Source organism: Lolium rigidum, chromosome 7 (genome assembly GCF_022539505.1).
Source record: "Lolium rigidum isolate FL_2022 chromosome 7, APGP_CSIRO_Lrig_0.1, whole genome shotgun sequence".
Classification (NCBI taxonomy): domain Eukaryota; kingdom Viridiplantae; phylum Streptophyta; class Magnoliopsida; order Poales; family Poaceae; genus Lolium; species Lolium rigidum.
Window position 1 is genome coordinate 328,794,959 of NC_061514.1, and position 22,182 is coordinate 328,817,140.

Sequence of the window (22,182 nt, forward strand, 5' to 3'; positions counted from 1 at the left end):
TAGAACTACCATATCCAACTCATTGATGTCCGACAAAACAATGTAGTTCCTCCATTTCCGGAAGCCGCACTAACTCTTCTACCAACTGGCTTCCGTTATTTTTCGTGGTAGTTCAATCTACTTTTACGCCAGTGACGCCATCTAATGTGGCATATATTTCGGTAACACCACCTCTAATAATTATTTCTTTTCGCCGCCTTTTGTCGACCAATATACTCGTGCAATCCTAGTAACGACAATACAGCTTGTTGGACTCTTCTATAACGCCACATCTGATGCCTTCTCTCTCCTAATCTATTAGCGTAACCCGAGTAACGACAGTACAATCTTCTTGGTTTTACTTAGCGTCACACTTAATGGATTTTGATTTCATATGTCAATAATGTCCAAACACAATCTAAGCATTATGCTATATTGATACAATATATACCAACAAGACAAGTAGTTGAGTTACAATAACACAAATTCTCTGGTAAAATTAAGCAGAGTTGTGCCTATTATGAAATGACATATAGTCCTCATGAACCATGTGGCTAGATATCCTTAATGTATTACATTTTATCCATAATGTACATATCTAGTTTATTCGCATCCGACAAAACATCGTAATTCGTCGATTACCGGAAGAGCCACGTCAACTCTTCTACCAACCGGCTTCTAGTAGTCCAGCTTATCCAAAATTCCCATATCCAACTCATTGTTATCCGACAAAACAGTAGTATGTCGGTTACCGGAAGAGCTTCACCAACTCTTCTAACAACTGGCTTCCGTTATTTGTCGTGTTCATTCAATCTTCTTTTGCTTCACTGACGCCATCAATTCCGACAGATCTTTCTGTAACGTCACCTCTAATAATTATTCCCTTTCCCCGTATTTCATCAGTCAATCTACTCGTGCGACTCTAGTAACGACAATACGGTTTGTTGGACTCTTCCGTAACGTCACTCTTCATGATTATACTCTCTACATGCCTTTTGTCGCCCAATCCGCTACCGCAAACCTAGCAACGACAATACGGTTTGTTGGACTCTTCCGTAACGTCACTCTTCATGATTATACTCTCTGCATGCCTTGTATCGCCCAATCCGCTACCGCAAACCTAGGAACGACAATACGGCTTGTTGTACTCTTTCGTAACGTCACCCTTCATAATTATACTCTCTACATGCCTTTTGTCGCCCAATCCGCTACCGCAACTCTAGTAACGACAATACAGTTTGTTGCACTCGTCTGTAACGTCACTCTTCATAATTATACTCTCTGCATGCCTTTTGTCGCCCAATCCGCTACCGCAAACCTAGTAACGACAATACGGTTTGTTCGACTCATCTGTAACGTCACTCTTCATGATTATACTCTCTACATGCCTTTTGTCACCCAATCCGTTACCGCAAACCTAGTAACGACAATACGGTTTGTTGAACTCTTCGGTAACGTCACTCTTCATAATTATACTCTATAGATGCTTTTTGTTACCCAATCCGCTACCGTAAACCCAGTAACGGTAATACAATCTACCGGATTTTACCGGAACATTTTGCTGCACGTATGGTTAGTCCCTTAAGCCCTTAGAAATTAACAATCCAATCCTTTAGCTAAGTACCATTTTTTTAGGGAGTGATTTTTTGGGGGACCTTCAGGTAAGAACTAACCGTGGAACCATCACCCACCAACCATTTACATGCCCCCACACACTAGATACACAGAAGATTCATGTCCATAATGTGGTGACAAAAAAAAGTTAGTGAGCGCCTTGGCAGAAACAATAATTAACCGCGCGCAATATATTTTGGATATCATGATACACTTACTACAATGAGTGCAAATGTATAGCCCAGCATTAAATCCATCTCTGTAAAGATGGAATCCATTTGGAAGATATGCGTACCAGCATTAACGCCTAAGATCATCGGCCCTGGTTTTGGCACTCCATATCTTTGGCACCAATTAATGACATATAAACCTCTGAAATAAATGGGAGTAGGGGGATAAGCGGCACACAGTGACTGCCTAGAGGGGCCCCTGGCCCTATATAAGGGGCCCAGGGAGGGCATGGAGGACCCAGACCCAGACCCCCTGAGCACCAGCAGCAGCACTTGTGTACTTCGCTCTTCCTCTTGATCTCTTCGTAGATTCCTAGGACAGATTGAGAGAAGAAGCATGACAGAGTTGTAGAGCCCCACCTGCAAGGAAAAAATTCTCAAATCATAGTGAGGAAAGGGAAGGGGAGAAAAGGTAGAAAAGAATTAAAATTGATTTCCGTATATATGTTTTCCTTACTAACCTTTCTTGGATTTCGGGCACTTCCTATTCAGTGCAGCGGATTCCCCCGCCCGCTGCCCGCGGCCGGCCACCGCGCGCGGAGCCTCATCTCTCTAGCTGCGCAATGGAGTACCGCCCCAGGTCCGGCCCGCGCTACGGCCACAACAGCTACGGCGGCGCCCATGGCAGCGGCGGCTACGGGAACGGCGGCTACGGCGCCGGTGCCTACAGCAACGGCGGCTACGCTGGCGGCCAGGGGAACGGCGGCTACGGCGCCGGCGCCTACAGCAACGGCACGTACGCAGGCGGACACGGCAACGGCGTGTACGGCTACGGGGGCGGCGACGGGATGTACCTCCCTTACGGGCGAGGCGCTGCCCCTAGCTACGGCATGGGCCGGCCGCTGGCGGCGGCGATGCCGTCGACGAGCTATGGCCTGGGCCGCGGCTGGGTCGCGGACGAGCACCTGCGCGGGGCGCCTCCTCCGCCGATGATCCTCCCGGAGGCGATGCGGGCGGCGGAGGCGGCCGCCCACGAGGTGTTGCTTCGGCTGCACCCCACGGAGCCGGCGGAGCGGCGGCGGCACGAGATAATCGGCTACGCCAAGCGCCTCATCGGCACCACCTTCGGCTGCGAGGTACGTCCACGCGAAACCCTCGCGCGTTTGTTCCGCTCTGTGTCTGTCTCACGTGCTGCCTCCTCGTCGTCGTCCTAGCTCCCCTCTGTCGTCAGATAACAAAAAGAAAGACTTTGCGTTTCTTCCTTTCCCCAACAAATCTTCCCCGTGGTGCCGCGTCTCGATCGCCCCTCGTGCTTCGCCGATCGCTCTCACCTGGACCAGGATCCACGGTGCTCGATCGGGGAATTCTTCGATTAGACTAGTCGATCGCCTTCTGTCGTGTGGGTTAGGATACCAATCTGTCTGCTGATTAACTCTTCTTATCCTGGTCTTTGTTTACACTACACACTGCTTTTTTTTCTTCTGAATTTGCAGTGATTGGTCTTACTGCAAGTTGTACTTTCGATTCCTGTTCCCAGTCTTTTTCTAAGTCACTTCTCAATTGCTGTGCCAAGTGACATCATGCTACTGAAGTCAGACCTCAGTCAGTCAGATCTACCTACCAGAGCTTCAGTTTTGACCCCTTTGAACCGGCCAAAGTACAGTTTGTTTTTTTAACCCTGTCTTAAGCACTGTGATTAGGACTGTTAATTAATTTGGAGTATTATTAGAAGCACTTGGAAAGCTAGAAGCCTTTCTGCACTGCCGCTGTCGCTGTCTGTCGCCGTCGCATGATCCATCCACTGTTTTAGTACTGGACTAGATCCTGAAGCCGAAGTGCATGATACGGCTATGTTCAGGTAGTGGTCCATGTCTGGGCTGGGCCTGCTCCCTTTTATGCTAGTTATAGGACATGCGTGCTTGGGCTCACCATGAACAAGATTGCACTCCTGGATGATTCATCCATCACATGTGCACATTCTTCTCTGCATGGTGCTGCTACATGGCTACCTAGGAGTATGTTCTATGGACTCCCAGTTAAACCTTGAGTGTGACCGAGCAGGGGACAAGATTCCAAATTCTTACATTTAATTGTGTATACTGCATTTAACTTTGGCATATACTTATTTAAGTATATGGGTTGGGGAGTACCATTATTGGTGTTTGTTAGTTTGTACTTCTTCCTCACACACCACCCACCAGATGTAGATCTAGAAATATATGGCTCTTGGCCTTTGCTTGTTATTGTTTCGTTTGTCACTTTGTGAATTACACTGCTAGCAAGCAACACAACTTTTTTGACCAGTGTATTTTTTTTTAAATATCTAATAATGCAGGTTCATGCATATGGATCAGTCCCGTTAAGAACATACCTCCCCGACGGAGATGTCGATGTCACTATTCTTACAAACACATCTTTGGATGGTACTTTCATTGAAGCTGTGCGATGTCTACTTGTTTCAGAAAGGTGGAATGAAGATGCTCAGTTTATAATAAAGAATGTTGGTTTCATCGATGCTAAGGTGAATTTTCCTTGTTATACTTGACCATTTTTTTGGGTCGATATTTACTCTCCCAAATTGTTTTGACGAATTTGATATTCTTCATGCGCAATGTTTTGACCTTCTTCTTACTTTTTCATTGATCATCATGCATGGTGTTTTAGTCTATTCATTTTCTATATTTATGATCTGCATATATATGTGTGGAACGGATAGTAAACTGTGTGTTCCTTGTTATGCATTATATAGTTATATACTTATATTCTACTACTAATATTCATGCAGTCTCAAAGTTTGTTTTGTTGTTTTGTTCACCCAGGTTAAGCTCATCAAATGTGTCATTGACAATGTTGTTGTGGACATCTCGTTTAACCAAATTGGTGGCATCTCCACAGTAACTTTCCTTGAGGAGGTATGTAGATATATTATGTTCCAATTGATAACTTTCTCCTGAAAATACACACCTAACAACTTCAATATATAATCAAGTGAATTTTATCCCAAGCTTAATTTTTTGGTCATGCTTCAGGTCGACCGAGTAATTGGCAAAAATCACCTATTCAAAAGGAGCATTATTTTAATCAAAGCTTGGTGTTACCATGAGAAGAATATTCATGGTTCTAATAAAGGGCTATTGTCTACATACGCATTGGAAGTGCTTATACTTTACATATTGAATCTGCACCACAAGTCTGTCAATGGCCCATTGGAGGTAATTACTTTGGAAACAATCCTATCACATTTACAAAATGCAGAAATTAAGATTATTTGCATGTATTTTCTTTGTCTAATAGGTGTTGCACAGATTTTTGGAGTTCTATAGCAAGTTCGATTGGGACAGGCATTGTGTTACTTTAAATGGTCCTGTGCCCATGCCAGCACCCGGACGCAGCTTCACCGGTAAGTCATACTAGTATATCATTTTACTTTGTTATGTGGAATCACCTATCACTTTTGTAATTATTAAATTCTCTACGACTTGCAGAGCCTGATGCCTTCAGTGATGAACTATTACTGAGCAACGAATCCCTCAAAAGCTCACTGGATAGACTTATTGTACTTCCAATAGGTTCTGATAGACCTGACGCAGAATTCGTGCGGATGTATGTGAACATACTTGACCCTCTGCAGAGGGGCAATAATCTCGGCAGAAGCATCAGCGAAGGTAAGAATAACCCAGGGATCCATCATTTTGTTTTTCGTATTGATCAGAGGTGCAGAATTATTATCTATCTTACAACATGCTTTTGGACATGGAGCACAAAATCTTGGACAAATTCTCAAGCTAATTCTAAGCATACGCTAATTTTATGCAGATGGCTCCAAGCGCATAAAGCTTGCTTTTGAATGTGGAGCACGGACTCTTGGACAAATTCTCAAGCTACCTGCTGAACTTATTCCTGATGGAATTTATAGTTTTTTCGCAACCACGTTGGGTAGACATGGAAGAGGAGAAAGACCAGATCTCGGTGGTAGTGTCTTGTGCCGATCCATGCCTAATTCTGGAAATTTAAATGGGAAAGATGTGTCCAGCTTCGAAAATTGTTACGTGGTTGAAAATGAAAAGAGAAGTCCTAATAGTTTACTGGAGCTGGATGACAAGGAATCAGATGTGAAAATAAATAAGCATCAGAGTTCAGGTATTTTTCAGTTGATGCTAAAGATCGTATGTAACAATTTTTTTGGATAGTTTCAGATGATTCTTTATTATGAGATGGTACAGTGAAGCTATTAATTCACCATTTGTCGGTGTAGGTTTAACCAATTTCAGGAGCCACTCACCCTCTTCCTCGGAGACTGGTAACAACAGCATTATTCAATGCAATCATGATTCTGCAACTAATGCAGATGTGCCCTTTGCTAGATCATATATCCAGCAAAATTATATAGTGGCTTCCTCGACTCAGGATAATTCTTTGGATGTTCCCTGTTATTGTGTTAACAAGTCAAATGGGACTGATGTTAGTGAAGCAAAGCTGCAACTTCATCCTTTCACACCATCAAACCTACTGGATCTCTCAGGAGATCTAGGCTTGCCCTTGAAATGCCTCGGGAGTTTTCAGTACAACATCGAGGCCTTATTTGATAAGTTACTCGAGTCAGTTAAAGAAGCATCTTTGGCTGGCGTGCTAGATGAGAACTGCTTCGATGGTCCAATTTCACGCTTCTTGTCAGATAATGATGGACGGAAATTATCTACAGTTAAGCGTTCTCAGGGCACAAGAGATGTTCCTCAGCAATCAATCACCGAGGCCCAAGCTGATGTTTATGAGTTTTTTTCTAGTACACATATTCCATCCAGCGGATTGCCATCGTTTCCAGCTGCCGAGGCCTATCATCATCCTTGGTTTGAAAACACAGAGGATACTCCTCAGAGTTTTGAAGCCGGCATGTACATTCCTGACATGGTAAGAACCGTTGGCACATGATCCTTTTAGTTTACAGCAATCTTTTGAAAAATGATGCATGGAGCTTCGGGAATTCTTCGATTAGACTAGTCTGTGACATCATTCTAAGATAAGTCAAAGCTCATTCAGATCTACCAGCTTTTGTTTTTGCCCATTTTACCGGCATAAGTACAGGTTGCTTTTACCCTTTTCTAAGCACTGTGGTTAGGACGTTATTAGTTTGCAGATTGCAGTATAAACACTTAAAAGTTGGAAGCATTTATGATATGCTGGTGTCGCTGTCTTCGTCCCATGATACATAATATAGCTGCACCAGTCCTGTTTCAGTACTAGACTAGATCCTAAAAGCAAAAATGCCAGACGGTTTCAAAAGATAATGCTCTATGTGCTAGCACCACATTCTTCTGAAGTTATTAACTGGTTAATCCACCTGCAATTTTCATGAATTTGCATGTGTGCCCAGGATGTTCGATTAGAAACAGGCGTGATCCGGGACTAAAGCAGTGGCGCCAAAAAAAGTCTCTTTTGTTTATGCTCTACGTTTTGTTTTCAATAATTAAATTGACTCAGTTCTTTGTTTGTTCCTTATGCGCAGAATTTTTCATTGCCCCCTAGAACAGATACTCTGCCCATGGGATCAACGTTCAATCCAGCTATAGTGGAAAAGGAGAATTATCCATTTTCTTCGCCTTATACCACATGGGATAACCGTAGGACACGTGGAACTGGCACATATATTCCTAAAACGGTAAGCCTTGAGATATGATGTGTTTTCTTATGTTACCTGTTTTAAAATTTTGTTCAATTTTCAGTAATTTGACTGAATTGTTGATTACTCCTTACACACCGATGAAAATGGTCTGCCGCCTCTATGTTTCGCTTTTCCTCTCATTTAAGGGTCAATACTCAATATTCCAATCTTGATAATATGGTTTACAGAATAGACCTTGTGCAAACATGAAGCATGTATCAGTAGTTAAAACCTGCATCTCTGTAATTAGCTATTCATTCTAGCTTTGTTGTTGTAGCCTCGTGAGTGGAAGGAGAAGTCATGGTATGATAGAAGGCAAAATCAGAGGCAACCAGATCAGGTTAACCCATGCAATGGGCATGCTGCCGTTGAAAGAGCACTGACAAATGGTGGAATCAAACAGTTGCCAACCAGCGAGACAAGAGAAAACGGTGAACAGAGGTAAACACTACTGCTCGAACATGAAACCATTGGCAACAAAATTTAAATACTAATAAATTGTTTGCCAGGCATGAAAATGGATCGATGGAAATGCGGACGCTTCCACCTCCAAGGATAGTGCTTCCGCAGTTGCCAACCAGCGAGACAAGAGAGAATGGTGAACAGAGGTAAACACTACTGCTCGAACATGAAACCATTGGCAACAAAATTTGAATACTAATAAATTGTTTGCCAGGCATGAAAATGGATCGATGGAAATGCGGACGCTTCCACCTCCAAGGATAGTGCTTCCGCAGTTGCCAACCAGCGAAATAAGAGAGAACGGTGAACAGAGGTAAACACTACCGCTCGAACATGAAACCATTGGCAACAAAATTTGAATACTAATAAATTGTTTGCCAGGCATGAAAATGGATCGATGGAAATGCGGACGCTTCTACCTCCAAGAATAGTGCTTCCGCAGTTGCCAACCAGCGAAACAAGAGAGAACGGTGAACAGAGGTAAACACTACCGCTCGAACATGAAACCATTGGCAACAAAATTTGAATACTAATAAATTGTTTGCCAGGCATGAAAATGGATCGATGGAAATGCGGACGCTTCCACCTCCAAGGATAGCGCTTCCTCCTCCAAGGATAGTGCTTCCTCATCATGGTGGCGGCAGCCAAAGAAATCTTCCAGTACCCAGTACCGGCCAGCCCTCTCCGCCTGCTGTCACAATGGTTACACCTGCTGCCACAATGGCTACACCTGCTGGCACAACGGCTAACAGTCAATCGATCACATCGCAGCAACATGAGAACCTAGAGTTTGGAACTATAGGGCCTTTCTCGGCGACTAGTCTCACAGCTAAGTTCATCGAAGATTTCCCTCCTCTGGCTGGTACAAAGGTAGCAATGAAGAGCCCTAAGACTGGAGCCAGTGCGGCCAAAAGCTGGCCTGCTGAAGCCACAGGAGCAACAGTGCAGAGCCCTAAGGCCGGCGTGAGTGCGGCCCAAAGTAGGCCCGTAGAAGCCCCTGCATCCACAGTGCCAAGTGAGAGTGCCGATCCATGGAGGTACATCGTTTCTTTCTGGTTCATGCTGCTCATGTTCATCCATAGCCCTTCAATGCATATAAAAAAAAATCCCTTTAATGAATATGCATAACATTGTCAATGGAATTTTTGCAGACCTGAAGGTTTTTTCAAACTGAAAGATGAAGTGGACTTCCCTCCTCTCCAAGCTGGGACCCGCTATAGCACTGACTTCCCTCCTCTCCGAGCTGCATCCCGCTGACACTCGCAGTACTTCATCGTAGAGTTGAGATGAGCAACTAATCTTTACTGGTTGAGTGATATTGTGCTCGAAGCGAGCATTTTCATCCGACGGCATAAACAGTTCAGACAGATCGAGAGGCCATTCATCGTAATGGCATGTTGTGTGTGTTGTAAAAACTCTAATAATTTCCTGCCTTTTCTTACTGTTGTTATCCGTAGTCGGTAGCTCGTAGAAGAGAGGGGCTGTAGTGCAACTATACAAGCACTAGTTTGCATCCTCTGTAGCTTACATAACCCAAAAAAATAGAAAAATAGAAAATGCTAAAAAAAATCTTACCCTTTGTAGTTCAGTCTTTTAGCTTTTAGAAAATAAGAAAAAAAAATAGTTAGGATTAATACCTCTCCTTTGTCCCTGTGATTCTGTGGTGTTTTTTTCTTTCCGTGATCATGATATATATGCTGCGTTAAAGCTCTGTGGCAGCAACACTAACCTTGTTTATGAATTGCAGCGGTGCTACTACAGTCTAAAGATCTCTCCTCTCCCTAATAATGGTTCAGGAGTGGTAATTTTCGTGAGGCAAGTGAATAAGAAGATTTTCTTTCCAAGTTGCATAGCAGCATAAATACATCTACATTGCTGTCTTTTTTCCTTATGGTGTATCCTGACTATATTCAGCGTGCGGCTGAAAATGACAAGGTAAAGGTTATAACAGAAACCTGTGAATGCGCTAGTGTATAACAGCAGGCCATAATGCTCGAGGCATCACCTCTGAATCGATCAAATGCATCTATGCCTTTTATTACTTTATTAAAATATCAGTCTTACAAAAGATTACATCAGTGCCGCAAAGGGTCGATACATGCAGGAATCAACCGTCTAAAAACATAGCGAGAACATGGAGCGTCTCTGCACTAACATCCTATGATCGAAACGCCAGATCTCATGCAACCATCCCTTCTGTGTAATGGATAGTTCCTTTGTCAAGGAACTCAACTATCAACGTCTACAGTACATGAGTTGCAAGATTTTCAATAAATTCTAAATGTCTATCATCTGGTACACGCTCAATGTAAGGTAGTAAATAGGTTTTTCCTGAACACCTTTTATCTGTGAGTTTTTCGATGATGCCCAAGAAAAAGCTTTTTCCATAAGGGTGGTCCTCGTTGACCTGCCCTCCGGGGTCTAGGTGGGACCTCTGGACGGCGGTTATCCTTGTCTTCTGGTGTATTTGGAGGCACCGGAACGATGTGGTGTTCAACGGCGCGGCGCCGGAGGCTCGAGCGATTAGGGGTAGGATCAAGGAGGACTCCCTAAGTTGGCGTCTAGCTAGGTTGTTTCGCTCTGAGTCTTTTGGTTTTCCCGACCCCTTTCCTTTCTCGTGGAGGGACGGAGATTAGGCTTTTCTCGTTGACAGCATGCACGATGTGGTGTGAGCCTTCTGGTTTTTCTTCTATGTATCATTACACCTCCCAGGGTGTATTCTCGAAAAAACATAAGTGTTAACTACTCCGATGTGATGTTTGCATAACCAGTGTTCACTCATGTCAAGAGATGTTCCAATTTTTAACACATGCTAATCTTTCAGCCTGTTAAAGCTTGATAGTTCATGAGAATTTGGTTCATTTGTTTAAGAAATGTTTTGTCTGTATTACCACTTTAAGTATGTGTGGACATCTTCGGAAATGAAACTGGGGCAAGGATCTTCTCTAAACTCTGGGTGGGAGGACGTAATTAATCATTCCCCCTATAATTTGTTTCATGTGGTCATTAATTATTGTGCTGCGGGGGCTGACCCAAGACTCGTTTGCTCGCTCCCCCTCGCCGCCCCCGTGGGGGACGGGTGAACCATAGGCCCCCTCCTCCTCCTCCTCCTCCTCCTCCTCCAGGCTCCCTTCCCCCGATCTCCCCTGCCATTGCCGTCGGAGTGGGCTGTTGGGCGTTACCCGCGCAGTGCAGGTGACGACAGGGTTGACTTGTCCCGTGGCACGAAGGAGGGCACGGGGGCTCCTCGACGGTGACGGTGCGGCTTGGCCCCTCTCTTAGCGGTGGTGCTCCCTCGAAGCGAAGGAGGTGCATCGGTGGCGACTGGGTGTGGTGGCAGTGTTGTTAGTCGACCTGCTGCAGCGTGGCGGCGTGGACTTTGTTGGCCAGTTTGGGCCCGACTGGGCCGTTTTGGGTCCGGTGTGTCTTTGCTGCCACGTTCGGTCGGCTACTGCGAAGGCGGTGGAGGTAGTTCCCTCCCATGCGGCTATGGTGCTGCTACCACCGACTCTGTTGTCCCTTTTCTTCTTCTAGACCTTGCGACGGTGACCACATTGAGACGACGATGATGGATCCAAGTCTGTGGTGTCACGTGCTCGTCGGCAGGTTGGGTGGAGCACTTCAGATCCTCCAGTGTGTGGTTTTGGGGTGGGGAGAAAATAGAAATCCCTATCGGCTCATCTGGCACTGACAAAGTGACGCCTACGAGCGTCTCCGTTCCTTCGTGGAGGCATCGGGTGTACCCCTCCCCACTCCCATCCGCCCACCGGGGGAAATCTTAGAACTAGTCCGGGTAGCAATGGTGTCGTTGTCGTTTTCCTTTTTGAAGATGTTGTTTGGCATGCGGTGCTTCGGTGCACATATTATTTTATTTCTTTTGGAAAGGATCCTGGTTGTTGTTGGCTTCAGACTGGACGTTTTGTTAGGCCCATCCTGTTGATGCTAGTGTCCAAGCCCTTCGCTCCATTTGGTTTCCAGAATACTCTGCTTTTGCTTTTCTATTTCACTTTCAATCAAACTCGAAGAGTGTAGTTATAGCAATAGTAATGGTGCCTGGAGTGCTTAATGGGTTTCAGTCTTACTATTTTTGTATCAGAAACTTCATGTGTGATAATGTGCAAGTTGCTTGTTATGGTAGCAAGAAAATATTCTAGAGGAATTGCAGAGTTGTTAGCACGTGAATATGTACATTTCATCACAATACCAAAAGAAAGCAAACCATCGTACTTGACTCGTAAATCAGATCTGATGGTGCAAAATAGCCATACCACCAAAAACATCACAAGTGAAAGATAATGATCCCAGTTTGCCTAGATGAAGCACATCACTTCAAACCTCATACATTCATGTTCCACAGGAATTTGAAGTATTATGCCCTGAGCATCTTCATTACAGTTATGCTAAAGAGGCGTCATGTTACTCAAACTTCAGCACGAAGGTTCCTTCAGGGCTACCTAAGGAGCTAAGGATGCGACACTCAGTTACAAACTCAGTCAATGAATGCAGACTTGTAGTGGAAATCGTCGATCGTTGAGTAGATGTGCCCGCCATCGACATGGAAATCGATAGCTTCCCTGCATAGCAGAGATGGAAATTAGCTCGCAATAATACATCGCATATCTACAGGTGTGAGTGAGAGTGGGAGAGGCTTACTGGATCTTGCTTGCTGGCAGTCTGAGTCGTTTGGCAATTTCATCGATATGCACACCATGATCACTTGCACTGCCAAATAATCGAGTGGTTAGAAAGAAAATTTTCAAATAAAATGCTAGTAATCTATTACAATAAATGAACTTTCTACTTGTTAGGAGCCGTAACCAAACTTTTCTGTTTAATTCTGAACTCAGGGCAAGTAGTTATAGACCATCAGATTTTGATGACACATATGCTAAGCAGAAAATACAAAGTTAATATGGCCAAGCATATGGACTTCACTCGAGAAAATCTACTACAGACAAAATGTATTAGTGTTTTTACTACAGTGCAAGGGAAGGACAGTTGATGTGCAACTTACATGCTTGCTGGTTCATTGAAAATATTCAGCACCTGCGCATACAAATCAGCCCCCAATACATTGGTTCCACTGGCCACTGGCGCCTGTAAGAATGAAATAAATGATGACAAGGGAAGATCTCTACTGTTTGATCCATTCAAACATTGCAATTACCACCTACCGGGTTCGATTTCAAAGAGGTCGGAGTACTTGCTTCGCTGGGACTATTGGAGAATGGGGTTCCCATTGCAGAAATGGTGTGTGCAGGACTGCCAACCTAAAACAATTAACCAGAATCATAACCAAGCATTATAACTAATGAGCAAAGGGCTGATATAGTGGGAGTATTTGCATGAGACTTCAGTACTACAGATCAGAAGCATACCTTTGATTTTGTGTTCTCGATATGCATACGTACACACTGAATGAAATGCAGTGTGACCTCATTATAATCAGTTACAGGTCTGAAATGAAAAAAAGTATATAAATTTGCATGTTTCCTTAACATCAGTGAAGCATAATATGTTGCAAAAAATACCTGACACAGAAAGCAGTAGCACGCTTCTTGTCCTGGAGTCCCTTGAGGGTACCGATGACAGAAACATACATGCCATTCCTGAATTAACAAGCACAAGAAAAAGGTGATCAGCCTTCAGAGAGGAAGGCGGTAATTTTCCTTGACAAATGAAGCTAGTGTATTCATGACAAGCATAAATGAAGGTTATACAGCTGATACATACTGGATAGCGGCAGTTTCAGCAGAATCTGCAGCATCGTTCACCCTGTAAAACATATCAACATTGACAAAGATGTGAAACTAATACATATTGCTGACAGAAGATGCTGTTAAGTATGATTAGACATGAAACTCTTGTCTGACTAGTCGGATGGTATTGCATGTCCTCAACTCAAGAATACCAAAAACATGTATCTTCTGCCCCAAAAAGTGCTAAACCGTAGTTGATAGTAGAAAAATAACAAATATGATTAGCAACAAACCGCTTAGCGGCTTAGCGGCTTAGCCAAATAATATAACAGTATTGTAATGGGCCTAATGGTAGCATTTTAGATATTTATTCCCCAAAGACCACAAAAACTGTGCTAATATTAATTGACTAACAAATTTCAGTATCATTATATTATCCTAAGCCAATGTTATAAAGACTACAAAGGAAGTATTGCACAGTAGTATGTCACCCTACTGTCTCTCAAATTAATAATTAGTCAAAGATGCAAACATTATTGCAGATTTTGCATTACTTGCATTGTGATAAGAACCAACAGCATGCCTAGTGAATACTATCAAGTATGACTAGACACAAGGATCTTGTCTGAATAGTAGGATGGTATTGCAAATCCTGAAGACATGAGCACCAAAAAATGTATCTTCTACGGTTCTGCCACAAAAAGTGCTAACCTTTTTTTGGTAGCAGAAACTATTAGATAGTACGATTACCCACCAAGCCCCAGGCCCAATAAGGCAATAATAGTGTGGCATTGTAATGAGACTAACGACAACATTCAAGATATTTTACTCGGTTCGTTCCAAATTAATTGATTCAGCTTTGTCTAGATACACATGTATCTAACACGTTTAGATACATGTGTATCCAGACAAAGTTGATTCAATTAATTTGAAACAGAGGGAGTATTCGTAAAGACCAAAAAAAAGAGCTAATATCGCAATTGAAGCATTTTCGAGTAGCATATCTGCCTACTGTCTCCCAAATGGTTAATTAGTCAGATGGTGAAGTAATTGCAGTTTTTTTATTAGTCAGAGATGGTGGAGTACTAATCACAAGCACTATGCTAACAGCTAATAGTACTTCTAGTGCAGATTGAACTTGCAGGATTTAACAAATTTCACATTTAACATCGAACAATGAGAGCTGAAGCAGAAAAGTCTAAAACGTTACCCCATATGAGGCTATAACACATTTGGACCATAAAGGTCAGAGATTTGCCACAAAAAAAACGCTCACCATCTGATGAAGTCGAGCCGGCCGGTGCCGTCGTCTAGCGTGAAGGACACGTCCGTCGCCCTCTCCGCCTTCCAGCTCACCGTCCCCACGAGCCTGATCTGCAAAACCCGCAACCGAATCCACATCAGAAGCCAATCTCGACTGCGAACACAGAGAGAGCCGAGGAGGAGGAGCGTGGCGGGGTCAGTGCATACGTTGGCGGTCTCGACGCCGTCGACGGCGAAGGGCGCTCCTTTCTCGCCGGCGCCGGCCAGCTGCGCGTCCGCGATCTGCTTCACGGTCAGCGGCGTCGTGCCCGACGCGCCCCGGAACTGCAAGACAGAAGCGACCAGGAGATCTGATGTCAGGAGACCGGCACGGATGCATCTGGACACAGAGCGGCCGCTCCGTGAGGGAGAAGGGGACAGGGGCGGACTGTACCTTGGAAGGGGTGGTGGAGTCGGCGCCGGCGTTCTGCGACGGGGTGAACTGGGAGGGGGAGAAGGCGTCGATCTGGCTCGAGAACATCATGGCTGGTTCTCTCTTGGTTTGGGACGGCCTGCTCAGCGATCTGATTGGTCGGAATTCTTCGAGCGCCGGCGGATTTGGAGGTTGGCGGCGGTGGATCGGTGATTAGAAACCTGGTGTGCGGAGTGAGAACCCGGGAATATGAAGAGGAAGAGTGGGAAGGCAAGGAAAATGGCGGGAGATTTGGGCGGAGCGCGCGGAAAATGAACCCTGCTTCGCGCCAATTCTAGATCCCGAGGGACTTCGGCCTTTGGTGGGCCCCTGCTCTGTTGAGCAAATGTTTAAAAGGTTTTTCTTTTCGAACGGAAATTTGGTGCACATGCACAATCATGATCTCCTTTTAAAAAAGAAATCGAAAATCATATTTTTAAGTTTCAATTTTTTAAAAAAAAATCGCTTATAGTCAATGACGTATCCCACGAACTTGCAAAGTATCAATTGCAAATACTTTATATTATGCCCTACTCCATCTGCACTTTGTGGGTTTTCCTTTATCACAAGCAAAGAGCATATTTTGCATTTTTTTAAATAATCATAATTTTCTAACTGTTGCATATGTTATTTATTTAGGTGTCTCAACAAAATAATGGTAAATATTAACTCCGTTTTGAAATATAAGCTTTTTCAGTGGCAGGCGGTTTGCTCGTCTTATAGGTTAAAATTCTATATGGTTGGTGTGTTGGTTGTATGTTGAGCAATTTGGACAATTTAGAACCGTGTGACTTTTGAGAACTATATTGTCCAACCTCATCTGTAAGTTGTAATTACTACGTGCACTTTCTTGCTATAATGGGCAGGTTTGCAGACTGGGGACAATAAGAAGTTGATGAAACAGGCAGCTGGCATAGCCCGAAGTACGCAAGGAGTTGACAATCATGTTCCTACCAAGATTGGTGACTAAGTGATGGTATCTTCCTTGATCATGTGTTTCTCGAAGAAAGAAAAGAAGAGTGCAGAAAGTGGAGATCTTTTGTGCGTGAAGACGTTTAGGACAGATGGTGTGGGGATGTGGCTCTCAAGGACAGGTTCCCTGCTCTATTCAGTATCGCCAATGCGCAAATGATCACGGTGGGACAAGTGTGCAGAGACCGGGGTGCCCTGTCCTTCCGCAGATCGCTTGACCACCTGAATGTCGCCGACTGGCACCTGCTGAGATCCATCATTGATCAAACTATCCTTGTTCCGGGCCAGGATAGGGTAACCTGGGCGTTGGAACCCTCAGGTTGCTTTTCTGTCAGGTCTATGTACTTGAAGCTGGCGCAGGGTGCCTCCATTGCTCACTTTCGGGATGTTTGGTCGGCTCGGATCCCTCTTAAGCTCAAGATCTTTGCCTGGCAACTTGTGCTAGATAAGCTTCCCACGAGCCTCAACATCTTGTCCCGTCAGGGGCCCGGTAATGGCAGTTGCAAACTTTGTGGTAGACCGGAGGATGCAGCGCATATTTTCTTCACTCGTTCCCCTGCTCTCTTTGCTTGGAGCGTTTCTCGCCGGTTGTTGGGATGCAACTGGTGTCCCGCTAATTTTGCGCAACTGTTCGCTATCATCTCTAGTCTCTCGGGTAGATTTAGAAGATGTGTTTGGCTTCTTTTCATGGCCCAATCTTGGGCTTTGTGGCTTTTTAGAAACAAGATGACCATCGAGTCGAAGTTTATGAAACATCCCGCTAATATTATCTTTAAAATGATGCTCTTTCTCCAGATGTGGAAGCCCCTGGCAAAGCCCCAGGACCGGCCGTGGATAGATCACGCGATCGGCGAGCTCAAGCTGCTACATGACGAGGCGGCCCCAAGAAGGGATGAGCAAGACGCATGAGCGCCGGCGTCGACCCTGCTGTTTGCCTTTGTGCTAGTTCGTTTGTTTGGCGAAGATGTATGCCGCAGCATGTAATACCTTTAAATCTGTACACGTTGAACCTGAGGGCTTTATTAATTTAAAGTCGGGCAGTCCATGCCTTTTATCTAAAAAAAAAAGACGTTTAGTCCGTTCCTTTTGTTCCTCCTAGCCATGTCCTTTTTTGTGTTGTTTTGAGGGGTACTTCTAGCTAGTTGGTTGATATTAGAATTATTCTCCAGCTCTAGTGGTAGTAGGTTTTTGCCCGTATGGGTGTTCGAGATCGAGCACTCATAGCGGGTTTCCTATTCCTGCTCCAACCCTCTTCACTTTCTTTCCCATCTTCCTTTATTTGCTATCCTTATAGAGAATTGTATCTCTGTTATGCAAGTAATGGAAAGAGGGTTAGCCCTGTTGGAAAAAAAAGAAGTATAAGCCTTTTTAAATAGCTAGTTTAGCTTTCTAAAAAGGTTATCTTTTCAAACGGAGGTAGTAGCCTATATTGCAATTATTTATATTTATTTCTATATTTACATTGTCTTTTGGAGCAAGTGTGGTTTCCCAGATTGAAGCTTTCTGAAAAGTTTATATTTTGAAACGGAAGTAGTATCCTATATTGCAACTATTTTCTATTTGTTTGTATATTTACATTGTGTTTTGGAGCAAGTGTGCTTTTCCAGATTGAGTTTCTTTTTTCAAACTTGCTATTTTTTCCGATTTTTTTTCAAACTGGCTTGTCCTCCACCATCCGTCACATTTATAATTTTTTCCAATGAGGGTCGGCCCTCCACTTTTCAAGACCGATTATTGAAGACGAAAGAAGCTAGCAGGCCATGCAGCCACGCAAAGTTTGTACAGTAGTTCTCTTGCCCAGATTTGCATGAAAGAAGAAAAACCATCGAAAGTTTGACAAAAAAAATTTGGAGATGGGAGGTATCGATCCCCCTTCCTCTTACAAGCAATGATAAGTGCTCTACCATTTGAGCTACATCCCCATCGACATCTATTGCATTAATTAAATTTATTTAATCATTTAGTTAAATATATTGAATCAATTAGTTATAACATTAAGGATTAGTCAACATCGGGAGACCGTGACCAATCGGATATATCAACCGTGCTGCTACTTTTTTCACACGACCAGCTAGTCAATGAATTCAATCACGGAAGATCAACGTCGTTAACTTTGCAATCTCTCGACCTAGCCTCCACGGCTGCTCTAGTGAGCTTGGGGGGCCTTGATACCCGTCCTTAAGTTAATGCGCGACGGACTTTCCTCCCGGGTCGCCTCGCGCGGGCGGCTCCGGAGGTCCCCTACCCTAACCCTAGAAGGAAGCGCCTCGACCTCCTCCCCTCGGCCGTTGCCGCCGCCGGCGGTGGCGGCCACGGCCGGCCGACGAAGGCGGCGGGTGAGGGCGGGCGCGCCCTGATGGCTCCCTACGCGTGGAGGTGGGACGTCATCGGGGCGGCGCGGATGGCGCGAGCGGACGGCGCGCGAGGTTCTGAGGTCCTCGTCGGCGCATGGCGGTGGGCCTGGAGGAGAGGCGGCTCTCGGCGAGGTAGGCAGCGGAGGGGAGGCGGAGTCGAGGTGCGACAGCTTGGCCTGGAGGCGCTCGTGAGCTCTTGGATGGGAGGCGGCGGCGTGGAGAGTCTCCGCCAAGGAAGAGCCTTGGCGAGTAGAGTTCGTTGCTCCCGTGTCCTAGGCGCGTGTGGAGTTCTCCTGGCGGCGCTGGCGTGGGGAGAGGGAGGAGCCGGCGTGGGCTTGATCTGGGCCTACGGGCTCGATCTGGGCCTTCAGGGCTGGGGCGGCTACTGCATGGATGTCGCCTGGAGCTGGCGACGACCGTGGCGGCCGACCCTAGCTCGTGTCGGAGATGCGTGGAGGCTGTTGTTCCTTGCCGGGAGGGAGGAGGAAGATGGCCGGGCCCTTAGCCATGGCGGGGTGTGTTGGAGTACTGCGGCTTGCGTCAACGGCAAGGTGTTGCGGTGGCGGCGGTGCGAGGCATCATGGATGGTTCTGCCCCACTTCCGGGAGCGTGGAAGATGCGCGACGATACGGACAAAAGTCTTGTCCGGCTATTGGCGGCGACGCGCCCGCGGGTGTTGTTCCCCTTCTTGGAGGCGTCGCCGAGGTGTGTTGACATCTCTCCTGCTCGTCTGAAGTTGGTTGTTGTCTTCGGACGAAAGCCTTGGTCCAGACAGGATCGGCATGATGGCAGCGTCTTCAACGTCGTTTCTCTGTTGGGAGCATTGTGCGAAAGACACGGCTAAGAGGTCCTATGTTGCATTCCTCCTGCGCTCGTCGTTGTCAAAGGCTGATCGGCAGGGGCGCTATGTACACCATGGCTGGCAAGTCCAAGACGACGCCTTCTCGGGACCGTCCAAGTTCCGCCATTGATCTTCTTCTGATGGTGCGTCGACAAGGAGGGTTCTTTTGGAGTTGTTGTTCTTCGGAGGTGTCTAGCACCGGTTGAGACGCGGCTTTGTTGCTTAGTTGGGGACAGGTTTTTTTGTGTTGTTGCTGCTTTGCTTGTGGTAGTTGTCTTCGGACTAGCTGGTGTGTAGTGTGTGTTACGCTCGTTGCTCGCAGCGAGTGGTAGCGTTTTTGTACTCAAATTTCTGCCTTTTATAAAAGGAAAAAGCTGGCCATCACCCGGGGGAAAACTAATCAAATCCTCCGCTTGACCGAGCACCACGCGCACCAGGTGAGGCCCACCTTATCGTTCCCCACCTCCTCCTCACCAAATACTTTTCTTCCCCGCACGAGCAGGACGGCAGCCTGGAGCTTTGCGCCGCCCCCCGCGCCGCTGGCCGGCCCAGCTCTCTTCCTCACCGCCGGTAGGGCGACGCGCCGCCACCGGGCTCATGGCCGGCCTCCGCTACTCCTCCCTTCCACGGCCGCAGCTCCTCCTGGTCCCTGCCGTTCTGCTTCTCCTCCACCGCCGGGCTGCTGCTCCTCCGCCGCCGGGCTGCTGCTCCTCCGCCGCCGCGCTGCTGCTCCTCCGCCACGCTTCGCTCCCGCGCCGCCGCACGCCTCCTGGTCCCTGCCGCCAGCGACGACCACGCGCGCCTCCTGCCCTGCCGCCAGCGACGACCACGCGCGCCTCCTGGCCCCTGCCGCCGGCGACGACCACGCGCGCCTCCAGGTGGTCCACACCGTCGAACTCCGCCCGGCGCTTCGCTCCCGCTCCCCAAGCGCCTCCTATCCCTGCCGCCGGCGACGACCTCGCGAGTCCCTGCCTAGGGCGGCGCGCGCTCGCGAGCGTCCCTGCTACAAAAGGTCGTTGGCCATGGAGCTAGCAGCTTGAGGCGGCCATGGCTTCGGAGAGCACCAAACTCGTCCTTTGCTACAACCCTTTTGCAGCATCGCTTTTGTGGATTTCATTTCGACGAGTAGGTCTTTGCTACATACCAATATTTTTTATTGCTACTTTGGTTTTGTGGTGTCGCTACAATATTCTTTTTTTTTTGCTACAATCTCTCCGGCGAGAATCCATTGAAATTAGGTTTTGCTATATTTGTTATAGGTGTTTGCTACAATAGTATATTTTTCTGCTACAAATTCTCCGGCGAGGTCTCCGGCGAGTCTCCGACGAGGTTGGTTTTGCTACAATAGCAAAAAAAGGTTGCTACAATCTTTGTGTGTTTTTGCTACTATAACATATATTTTTTGCTACTAAGTCTCCGGTGAGGTTACCGGTGGGTCTCCGGCGACATCTCCGGCGAGTGTCCGGCGAGTCTCCGGCGAGACTCCGGCGAGTCTCCGGCGGGTCTACGGCAAGTCTCCGGCGAGGTCTGTGTTTTTAGGTGAAAATAGAGTTTGCTACAATTAAACAGTTTTTTGCTACTTTGGTGCATTATGGTAGCAAAAGTGGAAGAAAGGGCTGGTTGGTTTGATCGGACGGCCGGAAACGTCTCGGATCTGTTAATCAGACGGTTGGGGACCAGGGGGATTAGAATTCTAATCCCCCCGGGGGACGCCCAGCACTCCCCTACTTTATAAAACTATGGTACGTCTTTGGGTACTCTCGAGAAAAAAAAAAGATACCCGTCCTTAATTGAGAAGCCGGGCGTGGTGCTGAACTCACGGAAGATCAGCGTAACGTATACTTACAGGGAGACCAATGCCCTCCCCGATGAACTCACGGCCTGCACGACTTTCTTCTCAATATGTCGATCGGAGGATTCAGTAACACCCAAATCCTCTACACGTCGTAGGTAGGACTGCTACAACCAGTTTTTTTTTTTTGAGCCGTGCTACAACCAGCTGGTAAACACCCAAAAGGAATAACAGAGTCTACCTACAATCCTGGACTCTGCACGACATATACGGCCGGGCCGCATATTCGTTCCAACTTCCAAGAACTAAACCTACCCGATCGATCGGCCATGCACATGCCCTATCCAGATCCATAGCTATATTCATTGTCAACATGGCCGCCGCCGCCGCCGACCGTCTCTCGGCCTTAACCGACGATCTTCTCCAGCACATCTTGTCGTTCGCACCGGCAAGGGAGGCCGCGGTCAGCTCCGTCCTCTCGCGCCGATGGCGTCCACTGTGGCGCCGCACGAGCGTCCTCAACATCGACAGCAGGCCCTACTTCCCCTGCCCCTATGATCACTACGGCGCCGTCGACCGCTTCTTCCGCGACGCCACGGCCGCCCTCTCCGCCTTCCTCTGCCGCCGCAGCCGGCGCGGGACGACCCTGAAGAAGTTTACTCTTTTCCTAGGGATAGTCGTCTACCGCCTCGACAGAGAGTACTACGACGACGAACCGGAAGACGACGTCCGGGTCGCGGGCCTCCTGGCCGATCCCGCTGCAGCGGGACTGGAAGAGCTACGCATCGTCTGCCAGCCGCATAACGACTACGAGAAGATGTACGACCCGCCGCTGGCCACCCTGCCGTGCGCCGGCACCATCCGGGTGCTGGAGCTCGTAAACTGCAACATTGAGCCGCCGGCGACGCGCCTGGCTTTCCCGTGCC

The 22,182-nt window shown here is 46.7% G+C and overlaps 1 protein-coding gene and 1 pseudogene across 1 annotated transcript; one reads left to right on the top strand and one right to left on the bottom strand.

The window, feature by feature from the left end:
- Positions 1 to 2,386: 2,386 nt before the first annotated feature.
- On the top strand, positions 2,387 to 9,141 carry LOC124673400 (annotated as a pseudogene).
- Positions 9,142 to 12,337: 3,196 nt separating this feature from the next.
- LOC124679433 (replication protein A 32 kDa subunit A-like) lies at positions 12,338 to 15,369 on the bottom strand. Its single transcript, XM_047215189.1, has 10 exons — positions 15,280 to 15,369; positions 15,054 to 15,170; positions 14,860 to 14,957; positions 13,618 to 13,659; positions 13,416 to 13,493; positions 13,263 to 13,341; positions 13,059 to 13,154; positions 12,899 to 12,981; positions 12,538 to 12,606; positions 12,338 to 12,458 (listed from the first exon to the last, which is right to left on the bottom strand). Exons 1-10 carry the CDS (start codon positions 15,367 to 15,369, stop codon positions 12,374 to 12,376), a joined length of 837 nt encoding a protein of 278 aa, XP_047071145.1. The 3' UTR covers positions 12,338 to 12,373.
- Between the last annotated feature and the right edge of the window lie 6,813 nt (positions 15,370 to 22,182).

Coding starts and splice junctions, on each gene's coding strand:
- LOC124679433 (XM_047215189.1), bottom strand. CDS start 15,369: ATGATGTTCTCGAGCCAGATCGACGCCTTCTCCCCCTCCCAGTTCACC. Junction 14,958..15,053: donor ACGGCGTCGAGACCGCCAAC/GTATGCACTGAC, acceptor CGGGTTTTGCAG/ATCAGGCTCGTGGGGACGGT. Junction 12,459..12,537: donor CTGCCAGCAAGCAAGATCCA/GTAAGCCTCTCC, acceptor TCTGCTATGCAG/GGAAGCTATCGATTTCCATG.